Source organism: Micromesistius poutassou (genome assembly GCF_964030765.1).
Source record: "Micromesistius poutassou genome assembly, chromosome: 13".
In the NCBI taxonomy this organism is placed as follows: domain Eukaryota; kingdom Metazoa; phylum Chordata; class Actinopteri; order Gadiformes; family Gadidae; genus Micromesistius; species Micromesistius poutassou.
The window spans coordinates 19,331,646-19,351,062 of NC_140283.1; the positions used below are offsets into that span (position 1 = coordinate 19,331,646).

At 51.2% G+C, this 19,417-nt stretch overlaps 1 protein-coding gene across 5 annotated transcripts; it reads left to right on the forward strand.

The window, feature by feature from the left end:
* Positions 1-2,116: 2,116 nt before the first annotated feature.
* Positions 2,117-19,347, forward strand: LOC311357893 (GTPase HRas). 5 transcript variants are annotated; one of them, XM_084477915.1, is made up of 7 exons: positions 2,117-2,365; positions 2,496-2,565; positions 8,772-8,912; positions 12,472-12,650; positions 14,773-14,932; positions 16,152-16,281; positions 17,137-19,347. In XM_084477915.1, the coding sequence occupies exons 3-6, from the start codon at positions 8,802-8,804 to the stop codon at positions 16,269-16,271; spliced, it is 570 nt and encodes a 189-aa protein (XP_084334041.1). In that variant the 5' UTR covers positions 2,117-2,365; positions 2,496-2,565; positions 8,772-8,801; the 3' UTR covers positions 16,272-16,281; positions 17,137-19,347. The 5 variants fall into 5 exon arrangements, with proteins under 5 accessions (XP_084334041.1, XP_084334040.1, XP_084334039.1 ...); XM_084477914.1 differs by having other exon boundaries at positions 2,118-2,365; positions 2,502-2,565; XM_084477913.1 differs by having other exon boundaries at positions 2,118-2,565.
* The last annotated feature ends 70 nt before the right edge of the window (positions 19,348-19,417 follow it).

Below are 19,417 nucleotides of genomic sequence, written 5' to 3' on the forward strand. Positions count from 1 at the left end.
AGAGCCAAACCAGGCAGGCAGCTGTGAGATCAGCCCGGAAAAACACACAACCTCGCCTCATGCCTGCACTTGTTATGCAATCCTGGATCTTTTGAGGGCAGATAAGCAAATCGAAGCTGCTTCCTTCCCCCCCCTCTGCCCCCCCCCCACCCCCCTGCCCCCCCCCCACCCCCACTATAATTATCAGCCAGACGAGCATGTTTGGGGGATGGCTGTGTGTGTGTAGAGTTTAAACACCTGTGAAACCCGTTTGAACTTCAACTTTATTGAAATTAGGGTTTCATTCATTCTGTGTCTCAGAGTGAAGCTGTTTCTGTTTCTATGGTCTGATTGGGGATTATTTCTGCGATGGAAGGTTCCTGTCCCTGGGCCCTTTAAAAAAATAATAAAAAACATTCAACGCCCCGGACACGTAGCATGACCTCATCGAACGTGTGATGACGTCGCTTTTCACTGTGACAGATCAATTATAATACACTCACTATGTCAGGCGCTTTCAGTGCCTTGGAAAGGCACTGTATGAGATGAAATGAATTATTCTAATAATACTTCTGATCATGATGATGAACACAGTGCTGCCTCCTTACCGATGTTCCCCAGGGTGTTCTCCCGGGTGTCAACACAGATCTCCAGGCAGCTGATCTGGGAGAGGTCCTCGGTCCCACACACAGACCTCTGGGGTGGGCGAGAGCAGAACAGCCGGTACCACCCGTTAAGACGCCAGACCCTTGGAGACCCATCTCTCACCACCACATCATGAGGAGCTACGTGTTCTAGAAGAGGTCCCTCAGTCCACAACCCCATGGAGCTTCGTCACCTGGCGGCCGTCTCGGTTCCCTCCTCCTGGTTCTAAACACAGCTCTGGTGCCGAGTGTGACCGCCCGGTGAGGAAGGCCCCAGATTGAGCCTGATTGGGAGTCCCGCCTTTTTTTTTTTTTTTTCCCGTTCTTGAGTGACAGATTCAAACCAGACGAAGGCACTGTGATAACACACGGGGATGTGTTCAAAACATCCTCGAAATGTTACAATTTTGATTCGAGATAGAATAAACCCTTTTTCATATTTACTACATCTCAACTCAGGAGACCACTTCACGCTTTGTTCCTGAGAATCAGACAATCCACACTGAGAATCAAAGTTGTATATAGGTAATAATAATATAATAACTGTTAGTTCTTACATGTAGCAATAACTACAACGTGCACATTGTTATACACGTTTAAGTAAAGAGTCCACTTATAAACGAGTGGGGTAGAATGTGGCCCTGAAGGAACCAGCATAGCCTCACAAGCATGGCCGGAGAGAGGGGGACCTCCACTCTGGGGTCCTCGTGTCCGGCAGGGGCCCGCTTCAGGGGCCCGGGTCCAGTCATCTCCGTGACCCGAACCCCCCGGCCCCCCAACCTCTGCTCCGGGGGTTCCTCACAGCCACTCATCTCTTTAGGGCGCTGGAATGAATACAGTACATTAATCATAGGCTCATATGAGTCAATTAGGCTGCTTCATACTACAGACCCACCTTCTGATCAGCAGAAACATGTCCTCTTATTACGAAATCGTAAAAACGAAACAGAAATTCCCGATCCTTACCTTGACGTCAAAGCAAGGCGGGAGGAGAAGCGTAAACGTCAGACAGACAACTCATCTTTACATTGTGGCCACTGTGGGCAAAGTTGTGGTTGACGACGGGGAGTCACTTCCTGGATACGGCGACGACCGCCGCCGGGCTCCCTGGGAAATGTAGTCCAAATAATGTGTTGTACAAAATAAAACGCAGGGTTATTTTGGTATCACACCGTGTTTTTTTTTTCCATCTCACGTCCAACGATTTCGTGCATTGGTTTTTGATATATTTTTAATTGCATTGACTCGGGGCAATTCACCCAATGGCACTAAATGGTCTATATTCTGCCCTGTTTTATATCTGGCCAGCCGTTTCCCAATGGTTGGCGTTGCATGTGAGCGGCAGCCTCACATGTCGCCTGCATGACTGCTTGTTTACCACCAACATGACATTCATCCGCCGTAGCGTCTGAAACCGAACCCGCCCGCGACGCCCCGTGCAGGGGGCACCCACCACACACGCACGGCGGCGGTGACCACCGGGGCGGACCTCTGGCTGCTCGGTGGATCTGCTGGGCGTGGGCTCCACAGACCTCCTCCTCCTCCTCCTCCCTCCTCCTCCTCCTCCTCCTCCTCCTCATCCTCCTCTCCGCTCCTCGCTCATCAGGCGCATTGTTCAACGCGGGCTCCTTTTCCTACGAATCCAATTGAATTCGCGTTTAGTTTATCCCACCGGAGGAGGAGAAAGTGTTGCTTTACTGGAAGAAGTGACGGCGAGGGCCCCTTGACGTCAGCGAGAGCCGGTGGGCGCCACACACACACACACACACACACACACACACACACACACACACACACACACACACACACACACACACACACACACACACACAACAATAGACCGCTTTTGATTTTTTTTACATTTATTATAAGCGACAGACTTGAGACACTGTGTCCGCGAGACCGCGTCGCCTTCTGTGGGAATCGTGGACATCTGCTTGTGGTGAGTATACCCAGTCTCTGTGTGTGTGTGTGTGTGTGTGTGTGTGTGTGTGTGTGTGTGTGTGTGTGTGTACACACGTTCAATCGGGATGGCTGCTGTTTAGATGTTTAAATGTGGCACCGCGGTGGGGCTGTGGGGTCCGGGGATCGACGCGGATCGCCGACCCTTACTTCAGATGTTATTGTGCCGCCGACCATAGGAGCGGTCTGCCCGGACTATAAGCCTCATAACTCATGGCATGTAGTAATGTGGTTACTCAGTGTTGGAGCTGAGCGCTCTCATGGTGGATCATGGTCACAAGCAGAACAGAGGTCTCCTGGACCATTTCAGCCCTTTATTTTTCTATCCTTTGGTGGAGATTCGTCCGAGTTAGGGTGTGCACAACTTGGCCAACGAGGCGATCGTACGTCGGCGTTCACCCCCTCCCCGTCTGCTCTCATTTGGAAAGTAAACCCGAATGCATATGCATTGACGCCTGGGTGGGAGACGTCACGTCAAATGTGAACAATACACCGGATTCGGTTTCCAATGCATAAGCGAAGTAGTGCAGTAGTGTTGACGAGAGAGCAGGGTGACGCCCCGTCACACGGAGGACGGCCGAGCGCAGCACTGCGGAAGTTGCATTCCAGTGCAAGGCGTTATTGGGACCTCGGTGGATACTATCTCGCTGGAAGCGTTCACTTGCAATGCACATGCAATGCTTTCCACTTGTTTTGCACAAAAGAGAGCAGGACATCGTGGCGTGTTCATGTTGGGGTCCTGGGAGGAGGAGGGGAGTAGGGGCCATGCAACAGCGTATGACCGGCGACTGCTGGGGCATTTCCTTGGGGAACTAGACGCATCGTTTTGGGTGTTGCTGTGGATGCTTTTGTTTAATGAATGTAAAATCGGTGTCTGATGATGACGAGTCACTGGGAATACAGTCAGTGCCGAATCGACTACTTTAGGTTAATTGTCTGCTGTCACGGAAATGATGATCAACAATAACATTCGGGAGAAGTAGCCTACAGATGTGCTGTCAATCGAGTTTATGGTGTGGGTTTTTGGTGGCGTGTATAAGTAGCTTTATTGGAATCATATTTGAAGCTGGAGTTGTAAACATTCGATTATTGTTTACATCTCATGCAAACATAGTGAAGAATGGTAAATCCCCGACTTTTCATTTACAATAAGGCAGGCTTTTACGCCCTCTGTTATGATTACACTACTACACGTTTATGAACAGCACACATGCCTATATGTTTTACTCAAGTGGTACAATTTACTTGGCAAACGTGATTTTAACATTTAAAGTTAACAGTGGTAGCATTACAAATGTATACAAAATGGACGGGATCATTTCCTGGGCCCGGGAACAAATTGTCCACATTGCTCTGGGACACATATTGGTGTGTTTGTGTGGTGAGATCTCATTTATCATGGCACACACACACACACACACACACACACACACACACACACACACACACACACACACACACACACACACACACACACACACACACACACAGATAAGTTAGGAGATCATTGGCCAAGTATTAGTTGGACGTCTTCAAAGTGTTAAGCTTGTGAACCTAATGGCTCCCAACTAGAAACTCTTTGTCTAGGGGTCAGGGGTCCCGAGTCATTTCATCATTCTACTGCCGACGCCAACTCACTCTCCAGTTGAACCAGTGACCAAGTAGGCAAAAGGTCACACGCGCACGCACACACAAACACACGCGCACACACACACACACACACACACACACACACTATCGATCTTCTCCCTCTACATATGTCCTCTCTCACTAAACCACACTCTCTTCCTGCTCAAACATGCACTTTCTTTTTCTCACACACTTTTCCCTTTCCACAGACTAACATAGACACACACACACACACACACACACACAATTAAGTAACGTTCACAAACTCTTCTCATCTGGCTCATTTATTAAACAGACAATCCTCAACTGTGGATTTGGTTGTACTGTTAATCCATAATAAGAGGAACGTGATCGATTGAGACGGATATTTGTGTTTACTTCACGGTTCAAGGCAGACACAGCTACCACCACCATCCCTTCCAGGAGAACTGTGGGTGTGACTTAGTTTCCCTTGCGCTTCACGTCAACACCACACACCTCCCCCTGTTCAGTTGGACGTATAGAAAGAACGCCATGAGGCTAAATTCAACCTCCCGGAAAGGACATGCTGAAACATTGTTGAAACCGATTATGTCTGTGACAAATAAAGCAGTATTTCAAATAGATATATACACACACACACACACTCAACTTAATTACAGAAAGCATTTCAAACATGGAAGTATACATATATTGTGAACCTTTTCACATGACATACATCTTTTAATATTTTCACGAGGAACGCAATGGCAAATATCTTTCCGCGGCCTGTGGGCCCTTTGATTCTGAGGGCTATGGTTGGGGGATGATGTCATAGTAAGGAGGAGGGGGGGGGGGGGGGGGGGGGGGTGCGGGGTGGGGGGGGGGGTGGGGGTCGCCGGGTTGATGGCTGCTCCTGCAGGAGTCTCACTCTCTCAGTATTGGACTGTGATATGTCCCCTGAGAGGTTCCCCTTACCATCATTGGTCCATTATAAATCTATTATCCCTGCTTGTGGCTCTGCCAGCACACTGCCTTTCATCAATTAAGCTCTTAAACGCTGTGCTGCATGCACGCTCTCCTCTCCGACCCGTCCCTTTCTCTTAACGTGTGAATACAGGTTTGGTTGTTTTGTCGTGTTGTTTTGCTGCCATCAAACCCCCTCTATAAACTCCAGAGGAGGAGACATCCCAAAATGGGTTCCAGGTTGACGGGATTGCGTCGCAGCAGTAGTTAATTGTTTTCTTTTGCATATTTCATTGCAGCAAAATTGGGGGACATGGGTTGTGTTGGATAGGTTGTGTGTGTGTGTGTGTGTGTGTGTGTGTGTGTAAGGCTACCCTCTTGGTCCAAGCCGAGCTCTACAGTTTCAAAACGAACTGTTAATTCTCCCAGACTGGAGGTGGGGTGGGCTATAAATATCTCTCCCCTTCGTCCGCCCCAAAGCGAAAGAGAGGGAGCAGCAGCACAGAGACTGTGTGGACAAGGTAATGGATCGGCCTGTGAGCATTTTAAAACAACAATCTAGTGTGTGGTCTCTCTTCAGGTGTTGTACACAGACATGATCAAAACCTGCTGCCCTGGTTTTGGATTAAGTCCCTCATTCAGCCAGCCCTCTCCCCGCTCCTGCCCCAGACAGGCAGAGCACGGGGGGGCTGGAAGGCATCGTAACGCGGGATTCATAATGTAAATATGACACGGCACTCGTATGACGCGGTATAAATGTAATAGCATCTGGTTGACTGCTGAACTTTAGGTTGGTGGAGACACCGATATCCCAGATGTATATATATATATATATTCCAGAGCTAAAGTCCAAAACACTTCCCTGGCTGGTATTGCAAAACGCAAACTGCTTGCATACGGTAGTGCTACCGTAACAGGTTGATCCCTGTATTCTTCTTCTGTGTGCGGTTTCTTTGTGTGAATCAGGTGGTCGTTCAAAGACGGCCACCGTTTGTCTCAATATGTAGTATTGTAACGGGTTGATCATTAATCAGCCAACGACCTGATCGAGTTTGACAAGACGTGTTAGAGCAAGGGCTCCCTAGATCTTTCGGTGTACCATGGCTATACTGTGCAGAACATCTCTGCTCTGTAACGGATGGGCACGTTCAGCGTTTAAAGGGCTGTTGCACACACCTCCATGAGTGTGTGTATAGTTCCAATGAAATGTTGTCTCATTGATGCTATCATGTAAGGTTAGGTAGCCGGCTATAGATATTGGTGATCCTTTTATATATAAACAGGAGTTTAATTGTGTGTGTGTGTGTGTGTGTGTGTGTGTGTGCGTGCGTGTGTGTGTGTGTGTGTGTGTGTGTGTGTGTGTGTGTGTGTGTGTGTGTGCCTGTGCGTGCGTGTGTGGCATGCATCACAGACACGGACCTCCCAATTCCCAACTGCCGTGACACTTTTGTTTTTGTTCTCAAGGCTCAGAACAGAACTAAAATAATGATTTGGATGCTAAATTCTTCTGGGCTCTTTGGCCCCGGTCCCTCTAGTGTTGAGGGAGCACCAGGGGCTGTACCCGCACCCGGGTCTGCCCTGCACACACACACACAGCACCTCCTCTGTTTATCTGCTGGAAGGAGGTGGGGGGAGGCTAGCTGGCTAGCCGGCTAGCTGTGTGTCGCGCTGGCTCTGGCTAGCGCAGGCACTCACTACTATGTACCCGAGCCCTACGTACATTAGCTCCTTTTATTTACAGTAGAGAGAATAGAGAGAGAGAGAGAGAGAGAAGACAGGGCGCTCAGGGCAATCCCCTCACTGTTGTGCAACATGTTATGGTCTCCATGGCAACACTGTTACGGTCTTCTGGGTAACGCCATTAAAGTCTCTGGGGCAAGACCATTCAAGTCTATTGGGCAACACTTAACATGTAACCGTCTCTGGGTAACATGTTACAGTCCTCCGGGCAACATGTTATAGTCTGCTGGGTAACATGTTACAGTCTTCTGGGCAACATGTTACAGTCCGCTGGGCAACATGTTAAAGTCTGCTGGGTAACATGTTACAACCTTCTGGGCAACATGTTACAGTCTTTACAATTACAATTTTTTATTTTTATTTAAATTGTTTGCATATCATCACCAATTGTGCACTTGTTCCTCTAATAATGGTTTTAGTTTAACTTTGACTGACTGACTGACTGACTGACTGGGGGAGAGAGGGCGTGCAGAGTGCTGGCAGAAAATGTGTCTGCTTTGCCATGGAAAGTCTAAACTAGTATCTGTGCTATCCTGGAGATATGTCTTTCTTGTTGACACAGGGTCGACCTGCTGCCTGCTTCAAGGCCACGCTGTGTATAAGAGACACACAGATGTACACCACTTTGAACGGTCATAGTGGGCGGCACTAACAAAGAAAACCGTTTTCAGTGTACCACTTCTCTCTCTGCACACTGTTTCCATCGTCCAAACTGTACTTTTTTGGGGAAAAAAAAGCCGCCAAGTGTGGATGTATGTGCTCACGGTGACACGGCTGTGATGTCGACAGCTCCCTCTGGCCAGGGCGCCCAGACAAACAGCTGGTTTGGGTGTCGGAGCAGGTGATGTGATTTCAGTGAGTCACACCTCGCCCTGAACCAGGAGGAAGTCTTTCTGTCTTATTTACTCAATCTCCCTTCCTGGAATTTGACCATGGGCCGCAGACTCCACAGCTGATAAGCATTGCCGTCACACCTATGTGATTGTCTGCGGTCCGACAGCGCAGTTTCTACGGGGACATTTTTAACAGTTGTAGCATTTTTTGCATATTTTTTTCAATTCCATGGCAATACACCCGGATTTTTGGAAATTCCCGACGTTCCGAGGTATTTAAGATTAGGGGCATGCTGGAATCAGCAGAACTTCCCCATAGAGGTATACTGGAAAGCCAGCCAGCTGACGACATGTTACTCAGAGACGGCCCTGCGTCACTTCACGCCGTTAGTCATTAGTCACAGAAGTTAATTGTGGTGGTGAATAGTGCCAACTGTACGGATAATTGCCTGTCATGATATCTTATGAATGAGGGGTTTTGACTACTGCCGCTTTTCTCCAGTGTTGTTTGAGATGTGAGTCGTATGAATGTGATGTCAGCTTTTAGTAGCAGCTATAGTTAGTCCTTGTTTTCATTAGTCACGGTGTGTCCAAAAGTATACCCATGTAGACTGATCCGAGACACACACACACGCACGCACGCACGCACGCACGCACGCACGCACGCACGCACACACGCGCACACACACACACACGCCCCTCTCTTAACGCTTGCTCTCCTCTGGCTGCTCAGGGCTGTGGCGGGCTGGAACACAGAGTACCTTCAGCACATACTTCACATTCCTCACTTAGGTTCTCTATACTCTGCCCACACACACACACACACACACACACACACACGCACACGCACACGCACACGCACACACGCGCGCGTGCGTGCCATGGGAAAGACACGTTGGGGCAGTCCGTTGCTCCCGCCAGACCTTGTGACCGTTAGCATTGGATTCCATTTGTGTGTGTGTGTGTGTGTGTGTGTGTGTGTGTGTGTGTGTGTGTGTGGGTGTTGCTACCTGCTAACACATGCTAACCCATGTCCCTGTGCTCCTGTTGTCTCCTGCAGTGGTGCGCGTGGCCAGAAGCAGCGGTGAGGATGACGGAGTATAAGCTGGTGGTAGTGGGGGCAGGAGGTGTTGGGAAGAGCGCTCTGACCATCCAGCTCATCCAGAACCACTTTGTGGACGAGTACGACCCCACCATCGAGGTACGGTACCCTGCTCTACTTGACTCGGGGTTCACACGGTGAGCCCCAGGGGCCAAGCAGTGCCGGGGAAGTTACTTTCTGTCATTTGAGTAGTAATGAGTTACTTTACAATATGACTTTGGGTTTGAATGAATGCTTTATAAAGGACTTAACTTAAGTAACATTCATTTTGACTGGTCTGTGGAAGCCGAATCAACTGTCAAACTATGACGTCTTTGTGTTGTGACTTAGAATTAATGTCACCCTGATGAGCCCGTTTATTACACTGCTACTTACTGAATAAATCAGTAATCACACCAAATATAACAAAACTTTTATTATTTTTAAATAATATATAAATATTGCTTCAGCAAAATAAATATCCGTTACTGTTGGATTAGCGTCCATAGCAACGGTCTGGTATCCATAGCAACAGTCTCCTATACAGAAATAACAGACTGCTGAATGCCCCGCTTGACCTATCAGAAACCAGTATTTGAACAAAGCCGTGTAATAAAATACTGTGATAAAAGTCACGCATCACAGTATTATATTACTTACTAATTAACCCCAAAGTACGCCCCTTGCCAAGTCACCTGGAAACGTTCTTTCACCCTCGCCTCCTCCCCCCTCCCCCCCCCCCCTTCCAAGACTCCCTCCCTGGCTGACACTGAGTGCTGAGTTAAGACTCCACCTGTCAATGTTCAACCACTGTGGGTCACTTTGACTTCGCCTTGTGCTGATGGTGTAACAGTCGGATGTGTAACACCCATCGGTCGCTTTGGCAAGTTTGTGAGCTCCTTACTTACGCCACCCTGCGACCGAGGAGCGGTTTCCTGTACGCGCCGTCTCGCGGCGGCGCAGTCTGCTGTGTGACTACTGGGTGTTAGCGAGCTGTTAGTGGAACCAGATGTTGACGAGATCCCTCCACGCTTTGCTTTGCTGCCGGTCACGGGACCAAACAGGTCTCTTAGTAACTGTCGGACCCCGTCGTGTCTTATTTCTCGAGTTTACGCATTGGCGGTAGTTCACGTTTCATCATGAGAGAGAGAGACAGAGAGTGACAGAGAGAGAGAGAGAGAGAGAGAGAGAGAGAGAGAGAGAGAGAGAGAGAGAGAGAGAGAGAGAGAGAGAGAGAGAGAGACAGATACAGAGAGAGAGTCAGAGAGAGAGAGAGACAGAGAGAGAGAGAGAGAGAGAGAGGGAGAGAGAGAGAGAGAGAGAGCGAGAGAGCGACAGAGAGAAGAGAGAGAGAGAGAGAGAGAGAGAGACAGACAGAGAGAGAAACAGAGACAGAGTCAGAGAGAGAGAGAGACAGAGAGAGAGAGACAGAGAGAGAGGAGAGAGAGAGAGAGAGACAGACAGAGTCAGAGACAGAGAGACAGAGTCAGAGAGACAGAGTCAGAGAGAGAGACAGAGAGAGAGAGACAGAGTCAGAGAGACAGAGAGAGAGACAGAGTCAGAGAGACAGAGAGAGAGAGAGACAGAGAGAGAGAGAGACAGAGAGACAGAGTCAGAGAGACAGAGAGAGAGAGACAGAGTCAGAGAGACAGAGAGAGAGAGAGACAGAGTCAGAGAGAGAGAGAGACAGAGACAGAGGGAGAGACAGATCCTGCTTTCTTTTTGACCTGTCAGCCATCTTTGTTTTTCTCAGGCCTGCCTCTGAGTGGACAATGTCCTGTCTGTGTGTGCATTCCTGGCCCCCGTGTTCCCATAAACAAAGGGACGGCCTCCCATGTTAGTGTGGACATGTGTTGGAAGGCTAAACATTGGCTATGGGGCACGTGCGCACGTGCGTGTGCGTGCTTGCGTGTGCGTGCTTGCGTGCGTGGTGTGTGCGTGCGTGCGCACAGCACCTCCATGCACTTTGACCTCAGCCTTAAGACACAAGCTTAATGTTTACCGAGCCGTAGCAGTAGCACGTGTTTGCATCTATTGCAAAGCAAAAGGTCGTTCCTAATGTTGCTGATGCTTGCTTGCTGCCTTGTTTGATCTGGAACAATCCTGGCACGCCGGCCCGGGAGAGAGCCCTGACCTCATTGCTGTATGCGGTCCGAGCTGCCAACGCCGCAGACCTCTTGAGATCGCTGAAAAACTAAAGATTGAGAGCAGTGTTTCTGAAACTAGGGGTGTTTGGGACCAAGGGCCACGGTCCAGTTTGAGGTGGGTGGGGGGGGGGGGGGGCCTCGCGACGAACCAAACACAGAACGCTCTGAGCACACCGACTGGGGAGCACCGACTACAGCGTGCTCAGAGCTGTCAGAAACTACAGTGTGCTACTGCAGTGGTTGTTTATGAGACCATATTGACACGGTGTACTACAGTGCACTATAGTGTACTACAGTGGTTGTTTAAAAGAGACATATTGACACTGTGTACTACAGTGTACAGTGTTGTTTAAGAGACATATTGACACGGTGTACTTCAATCTATTACAGCGTACTACAGTGTACTACCGTGGACAGTGTTTTTTAAGAGGTACAGTGTACTACAGTGTACTACCGTGGACAGTGTTTTTAAGAGGTACAGTGGTCTACAGTGTACTACAGTGTACTACAGTGTGCTACAGTGTACAGTGTTGGTGTCCCCTGCCCACATTCAGATCCTCTAAGCCACTAACCTCACTCACCCCCCCCCCCCCCCCCCCCCCCCCCTCCTCACCACCCCCTCCAGACTCCCCAGTGTATTTTAAATGCAGCTCGCGTAGGGGGGGGGAGGGGGAGAGGGGGAGAGGGGGAGGGGGGGAGGGGGGGAGGGGGGGGGGGGGGTAGTATCACCCACCCAGCTAGTGTTTAGAACCAAGATGGCCGCTAGGTAAATAAGGCCCATGGAGGGTAAATGGGTTCCAGGGGGAAGTGAAGATTTGGATTTTGCCGTAAAATATGTCTAATTTGTTAAACGTTAAATACGTTAATTGTTGTTTGGACCGGCAATGGCCTCCCTCAGCTTCATCCACTTCACTAACACCTCTGGGCAACCGCAGCATTAGCACGATGCTAAACAGTGACAGTATATTGTTTGTGTATTATAGTAGAATAGTATAAAATAGTATAATAAAGTATATCAAGGAAGATAACGGTGGTTCGGGGGCTGGATGAAGGGAGGGTCCTGGAGCCGTGGAGTGATGATGGGTTCTGCGTGAGACTAAACCTACCCCCCCCTGGTTCTTCTGTGAGGGTCTAAAGCGGTCCTACTACCCCCTCCCTGGTTCTTCTGTGAGGGTCTAAAGCGCTCCTACCCCCCCCCCCCCTCCTGGTTCTTCTGTGAGGGTCTAAAGCGGTCCTACCCCCCCCCCCCTCCTGGTTCTTCTGCGAGGGTCTAAAGCGGTCCTACTACCCCCTCCCTGGTTCTTCTGTGAGGGTCTAAAGCGCTCCTACTACCCCCTCCCTGGTTCTTCTGTGAGGGTCTAAAGCGCTCCTACTACCCCCTCCCTGGTTCTTCTGTGAGGGTCTAAAGCGCTCCTACTACCCCCTCCCTGGTTCTTCTGTGAGGGTCTAAAGCGCTCCTACCCCCTCCCCCCCCTCCTGGTTCTTCTGCGAGGGTCTAAAGCGGTCCTACTACCCCCTCCCTGGTTCTGCAGGACTCGTACCGGAAGCAGGTGGTGATCGACGGCGAGACGTGTCTGCTGGACATCCTGGACACGGCCGGCCAGGAGGAGTACAGCGCCATGAGGGACCAGTACATGAGGACCGGCGAGGGCTTCCTCTGCGTGTTCGCCATCAACAACACCAAGTCCTTTGAGGACATCCACCAATATAGGTGAGGGGACAGGGGGGGCTTTTATTTTGAAAAATAAGTGGAACTATGTTTGAAACTATGTTATTGGTTCTACGGACATCCTTGCTGTACCGGCGGCAACTATACTGTTTTTCTTTCTTCTGACAAACTGTAATTATTGTAAGTCGCTTTGTCGCTTTAGATAAAAGCGTCTGCTAAACGCCCTAAATGTAAATGTAAATGTAAAGGTAAAGGTAAGGGGTCATTACCTGATGGCATGAATTTAAGTCTGAACGTGTGATTTATATGGCGGGAAAACATATCCAAGGAGAGGGGTTAAATCTCAGGTGTGGGAGACTGACTTTTAATCAACATAGGAAACATATGGAAAACATATGGAAAGCTCCAAGTTGTTGACGAGGACACAAGGGTGTTGTGTGTGTGTGTGTGTGTGTGTGTGTGTGTGTGTGTTCACCTCTGCAGTAGCGCGGTGATGTCATGCTGAAGCATTTAACGCGGCTAAAGAAAGCTTAGCCTCCTGAGTGGAGGTTTACGGTGCGCTGCCAATGAAATCGATCCAGACTCAATTAGAGAGAGAGAGAGGGAGAGAGAGAGAGAGGGAGAGAGAGAGAGAAGAGAGAGAGATAAAGAGGGCGAGAGAGAGAGAGCGAGAGAGATAAAGAGGGAGATATAGATGGGGGAGAAAGAGAGAGAGAGAAAGAGAGAGAGGGAGGTAGAGAGAGAGAGAGAGAGAAAGAGAGAGAGAGGGAGACAGAGCGAGAGAGAGCGAGTGCGAGTGCGAGAGAGAGAGAGACAGAGAGAGAGAGTGGGCGACTTCTGAAGGCAATGTTCTCTCCTTCTTCTCGTTGATGTTAAAATATCCACGACGGGGAGGGAACCAGTGTGTGTGTGTGTGTTTACCTCACCGGTCATACATGTAGCAGCATCTTCTCCACCGCCGCGGCCCGGCCTAACATAGCCGGTGACATCATATAGGCGGACCCCGCCACAGCCCCTACATAACACACTGCCCTCAGGCTGACATACGGCCTGTCTGGTTATTTCCATCCATGCGCTCTTGATCTATAGTTAGTGAACGCAGAATCTGGAAGAATCCCCGTTGCAGAATGTGATCCTTGCCCAGAATGCACCTGGCCGTAAACTTAAGGCACCCCCGCTCTGACCAGCGGTTATTTCCAGTGCGCCCAGTTCACGCCCCCCCAGCCCTGCGGTGTGGTGTGTTGTGTTGTGTTGTGTTGTTGTGTTGTGTTGTCGTGTCGTGTTGTTGTGGTGTGTTGGGTCGTATCTCGGGTCACATGTGGGCTGTGACACCAGGACAGGAGCGTGCACGGGGGGGGGGCTGAGCGCGGTTGTCACCGCTGAGAGAAGGTGGAGCCGTGCACGTGAAGCCGTGCACGTGAAGCCGTGCACGTGAAGCTTGTGCACGTGAACCGCACGGTGAAACAGAGGGAGAGGAGAGGAGGCTGATAGAGCTCTAGCTAGCTGACAGGCTGTAGTGTTGTAGTGTTGGTTATTTTGCTGGCTGACTGAATGACTGGCTTATTGGCTGGCTAGCTGGCGGGCTGACTGACTGACTCTTAGCTGACTTACTGGCTAGCTGAATGGCTGGCTATAGACGACAGGCTGTCTTGTGGGTTATTCTGCACGCTGACTGACTGAATGACTTGTTTGGTTGCCTTGCTGGCTGGTTGTATTTTGGCACTTGCAAGAGCGAGAGCGATGAGGTAATGCCGTTGCCTGTCCCCGCCCTCCCTCAGCAGTGCAGTAGTACAGCAGCCCGACGCCAGAGGACGGCTCCTCAGGGTCCTAATGCTCCCCGGTGCCGGCTCCCCGGGGGCTCCAGCGCCACTGTTGTTGTTTATCACACACAAAGTCTCACAGAGTCTCACGTTAAAAAAATACACTCTTTTATGTGTAACTGAAATCAAGGCGTGAGACATTTAGCTGTACAAGAGCTGGGATTTTAAGTCCCATTAAAATGTTACGTCCACCAAAATATTACTGGGATGCAGACCAGATACGATGTCACTTTTCCAAATGAGAAACGATGAAACGATAGCATGGAAGCCATGAAGGTGAACAGGGTGAACAGTGAGCAGTGGACTGACGTCAGCGTGGCGGCGGCTGTGCTTCCTCCTCCCAGGGAACAGATCAAGCGGGTGAAGGACTCGGACGACGTGCCCATGGTCCTGGTGGGCAACAAGTGCGACCTGCCGGCCCGCACCGTGGACACCCGGCAGGCCCAGGAGCTGGCCCGCTCCTACGGCATCCCCTACATCGAGACCTCGGCCAAGACGCGACAGGTACCCGCCCGCTGCAGTCTCAGAACCAGGCCCCTGCTGCAGAACCAGGCTCCTGCTGCAGAACCAGGCTCTGCTGCAGAACCAGGCCCCTGTAGAATCAGGCCCCCCCTGTAGAATCAGGCCCCTGTAGAATCAGGCCCCCCCTGTAGAAACAGGCCCCTGTAGAATCAGGCCCCTGCAGAACCAGGCTCTGCTGCAGAACCAGGCCCCTGCTGCAGAACCAGGCCCCTGTAGAATCAGGCCCCTGCAGAATCAGGCCCCCCTGTAGAATCAGGCCCCCCTGTAGAATCAGGGCCCCCTGTAGAATCAGGCCCCTGTAGAAACAGGCCCCCCCTGTAGAATCAGGCCCCTGTAGAATCAGGCCCCTGCAGAACCAGGCCCCCCCTGCAGAACCAGGCCCCTGTAGAACCAGGCCCCTGTAGAATCAGGCCCACAGCAGTAGGCGGCGTCGGTGGGTGTGACGTATACGTACGCCGGGAAGAGCGGCGTACGCGCGTCCGCTGGACTCGCGCGCTATTGGCCGATGGCCGCGCGCAAAGCACCTGTGATCCGTCACGTGATCCGTCCGTCTCGCCTGAAATGATCCTATTTAATTGAGTAAAAAAAAGTAAAACATATCGGCCATTTTAATTTGAGCATTAACCCAAGGACCCTGATGACGGAGAGGGCTTTTTTTTTTCTCCTTCCATCACTGGGATTGGTGGAGTGGCGACGGTTGCCACGGTAACGCTCCCCAACCCGTGATTAATGAATGGACGCAGGGAGAGTTGCCGTCAGCATTAGAAGTGACCTCCATTCAATTCCCCTTCCCAAGGACCATTTACGAATACAACTCTGTTTTCTCCTGTACAATTCTAATCTTTTACGTGTGTGTGTGTGTGTGTGCGCGTGTGTTTGTGTGTGTGTGTGTGTATGTGTGTGTGTGTGTGTGTGTGTGTTTGTGCTTGTTTGGGTGCATTTGTGTGCGTGTGTGTGGGTGTGCATGTGTATGTGTGTTTGTATGTGCGTCTACATTTGTGTGGTGGTGCATGTGTGTGTGATTGCGCGCACGTGTGTGTGCATGCATGCATGCATGCATGTGCCTGTATGTATGTGTCTGTGTGTGTGCATGCATGTGTATGTGTGTATGTGTCTGTGTGCATGCATGCATGTGTATGCGTGTGTGTGTGTGTGTGTGTGTGTGCCCCTGTGTGTGTGCGTGCGCGTGCGTGTGGACCAGGGAGTGGAGGACGCCTTCTACACGTTGGTGCGGGAGATCCGGCAGCACAAGCTGAGGAAACTCAACCCCCCCGACGAGAGCGGGCAGGACTGCATGAGCTGCCGCTGCGTGGTGTCATGATGCACTGAAGGTCAGAGCACGCCTCCGCAGCCTGTCCCTGCACCCGCCCTCCCACCCACCTCCCACCCGCCTCTCCCACCCTCCTCTCCCCCACCTCTCCCCCACCCCCCACCGCCCTCCCACCCACCTCTCCCACCGCCCTCCCACCCACCTCTCACCCGCCTCTCCCCCACCCCCCACCGCCCTCCCACCCACCCCCCATCCACCTCTCCCCCACCTCCCATCCACCTCCCTCACCCACCTCTCATCCACCTCCCCCCTACCTCCCCCCCACCCCCCCACCGCCCTCCCACTCACCTCCCATCCACCTCTCCCACCCACCTCTCCCCCTCCTCCCATCCACCTCCCATCCACCTCCCATCCACCTCTCCCCCACCTCCCATCCACCTCCCCCCCACCTCCCATCCACCTCTCATCCACCTCTCCCCCACCTCCCATCCACCTCTCCCCCACCTCCCATCCACCTCTCCCACCGCCCTCCCATCCACCTCCCCCCCCACCTCCCATCCACCTCCCTCACCCACCTCTCATCCACCTCCCCCCCACCTCCCACCCACCTCTCCCCCACCGCCCTCCCATCCACCTCTCCCCCACCTCCCACCCACCTCTCATCCACCTCCCATCCACCTCTCCCCCACCCTCCCACCCACCTCTCCCCCACTGCCCACCCTCCCACCTTTCCCCTTAAAAAAATACACAAAATGTTCAAATAGAAAAATATTAAAATCAAAAATCAATAAATATAATAATAATTACATTAGTTTGGTGATGAAGATTCGATGAATTGCACAGATCACACACTGGCTGTGTCCTAAGTAACGGCGTTCCTCTTGCCCCCCCCCCCCCCCCCCCCGCCCCCCCACAGCTCCCCCCGGGAGTGGCCGGGCGAGGGACAGACGTTCCCGAACGTGGACGTGGCAGCATGGACTCCGGAACGGCTTGCTTACACCGCCCTCGTGAAGAAAAACGTTCTGGGAAAAAACCCGAGGAGGAGAAAGGACCCTCAACAGAAGCATACTCACAAACAAAAAAAAAAGATAAAGAAAAACGAAAGTGCACACATGTAAAAAATATCGACGCCAGAACTGATTGTACCCATGAGAACTTTTTTACTATGGAACGGGGAAACTGGTTTGTGTTGGCTGGCAGTTCTAGACCCCCCCCCCCCCCCGCCTCAACACGAAACCCACCACCCGGCCCTGCTTTCTAGTCCATGTCTGCCCAGGAGCGTTGCCACGACGAACTCCAGCCCATCCCCCCCAGCCCCCCCCCCCCCCCCCTCCTCCCCTGTGATGTCATGGGCAGCTCCACAGGATCCTGCTAACTTATTGTTTTACGGTCTCAACACTGGTGTTTTTCGTTTTGGTGTTTTGGAAGAGGATGTCGGCAGCAACGCACACACACACGCACACACACACACACACACACACACACACACACACACACACACACACACACACAGGTAGAAGCTTCAGGCAATGGGACTACTAGACAGGCCTGTGACCAGGAGGGCAGTGCCCCCTTCAGCCCACCTGTCTCCCCCCCCCCTGACAACCCAGACTTCCCTCTCTCTGTTCGGTCTCCCACCCCCGGCTCACCTGGAAGGGGGGTGGGCAGTGTCGGCACTGAGTCCTGATGGCCAGACACCAGACACTGTGGTCACGTGACACTTCCTTCATAGAAAAAAACATATGACGTTCTGTTTGATCATTGGGATCTGTCTGTTCGAAAAATGGACTTCCTTCACATCGCTTGAGGTTTGGAGAGTGATTTCATCGGGACGGCGAAAGAAAAGGCCTAATTTCTTTTTAATTTCCAGATTTTTATCAAATCATTTTTTTTGGTGAGACATGCTATTGGGGTGGATATATGGTTGTCGTAGATACAGTTTCGATGAGTATGGACTTTTATTCCCGTAATTAAGATTCTCCCTTCAAGATTCATACTGGTCTACCCAGGTGTGCACGCTAATGTGTTTGTAGACTAATTATCGTAAAGGCTTGTGTGTGTGTGTGTGTGTGTGCGTGTGTGCGTGTGTGTGTGTGTGTGTGTGTGTGTGTGTGTGTGTGTGTGTGTGTGTGTGTGTGTGTGCGCGTGCATGAGTGCGTGCGTGTGTGTGTGTGATCAGGTGCAATAGCATTGTTTACTGTCCTGAGGTCAAGGGATCTGGAATAAACCATCTCTTCTCCCGTTATGTTTTTATTTCTTAGTTATATTTTTTGCTTTGGTTTTTGGTTCTTCACTCCCTGCGAGCGTGCAGAGGTACAGGGCATGACATCACCTGCTGTGACATTGACTGTTTCCAAAACCGTCTGCCTTTCTGAACGACGCGACGCCACCACGACCGCTCAGACAAAAGACTGTGTGACTTAAAACCAGGGAAGCGACCGGTTCCTCCTGCTTCTCTTCTCTCTCTCTCTCTCTCCTTCATCTAGACGCGTGCACGATGAGGACTCTTGTGTCGGACCACAAGGCAAAACCGCACGGGCATTAGTCGGCTTTTAAGGCTCAGGAATTCTTTCGGGTCAAGAAAAAAAAAGTCCTATTTTTCTTTTTCGTGTGTTTTTTGGGGGGCCCCATCATCAGCCCGCTGTACGGGTGGCGGTGTGGTGGGGGGGGGGGGGGGGGAAACACGCCAGTCCTGCTTCAGACGAACACAGCGAGCGGGAAATCCAACACCAGGACCGCGGCTCGGTTTTTATCTTTTTCTGCCACACACACACACCACAATACCCTCAGCCTGCTTCTCTCTGTCCGCGACGGTCACCTGGGCTCCCCCAGAGGAACCAGGATTCATCGCTGCACGTTCTCTTTGGTGACGGATGTGAAAATACCGAGTGATGGATTTTGGATCATGGGGTGTGCACTGCTTTATTTTTTAATATTCACTAACCTGTCCGCCTCCTGGGTTCATCTTCTCACTGCCTCCATGTCGGCGGTGGGTCCGTTCTCGTACGGGTTGGTGACCCAGTACCTCACGTGTACGTGCGACCCCCCCCCCCGCTCCGGGACTATATGGCTGTGTGCTCTGTGTTGTATCTGTTGGATTCTGTGTATGACTGGAAAGGTGGAGAAGTGGGAGACCCGCACTGTACAGTATAGTATTAACGTCTAAACAGAGAAGATCCCCAATAGAAGGGGTCAAT

What these genes read in the sequence shown, in the direction of transcription:
- LOC311357893 (XM_084477915.1), top strand. Translation starts at nt 8,802, where the DNA reads ATGACGGAGTATAAGCTGGTGGTAGTGGGGGCAGGAGGTGTTGGGAAG. An exon ending in AGTACGACCCCACCATCGAG is followed by an intron (nt 8,913 to 12,471) that starts GTACGGTACCCT and finishes CTGGTTCTGCAG; the next exon opens with GACTCGTACCGGAAGCAGGT. An exon ending in CCTCGGCCAAGACGCGACAG is followed by an intron (nt 14,933 to 16,151) that starts GTACCCGCCCGC and finishes CGTGTGGACCAG; the next exon opens with GGAGTGGAGGACGCCTTCTA.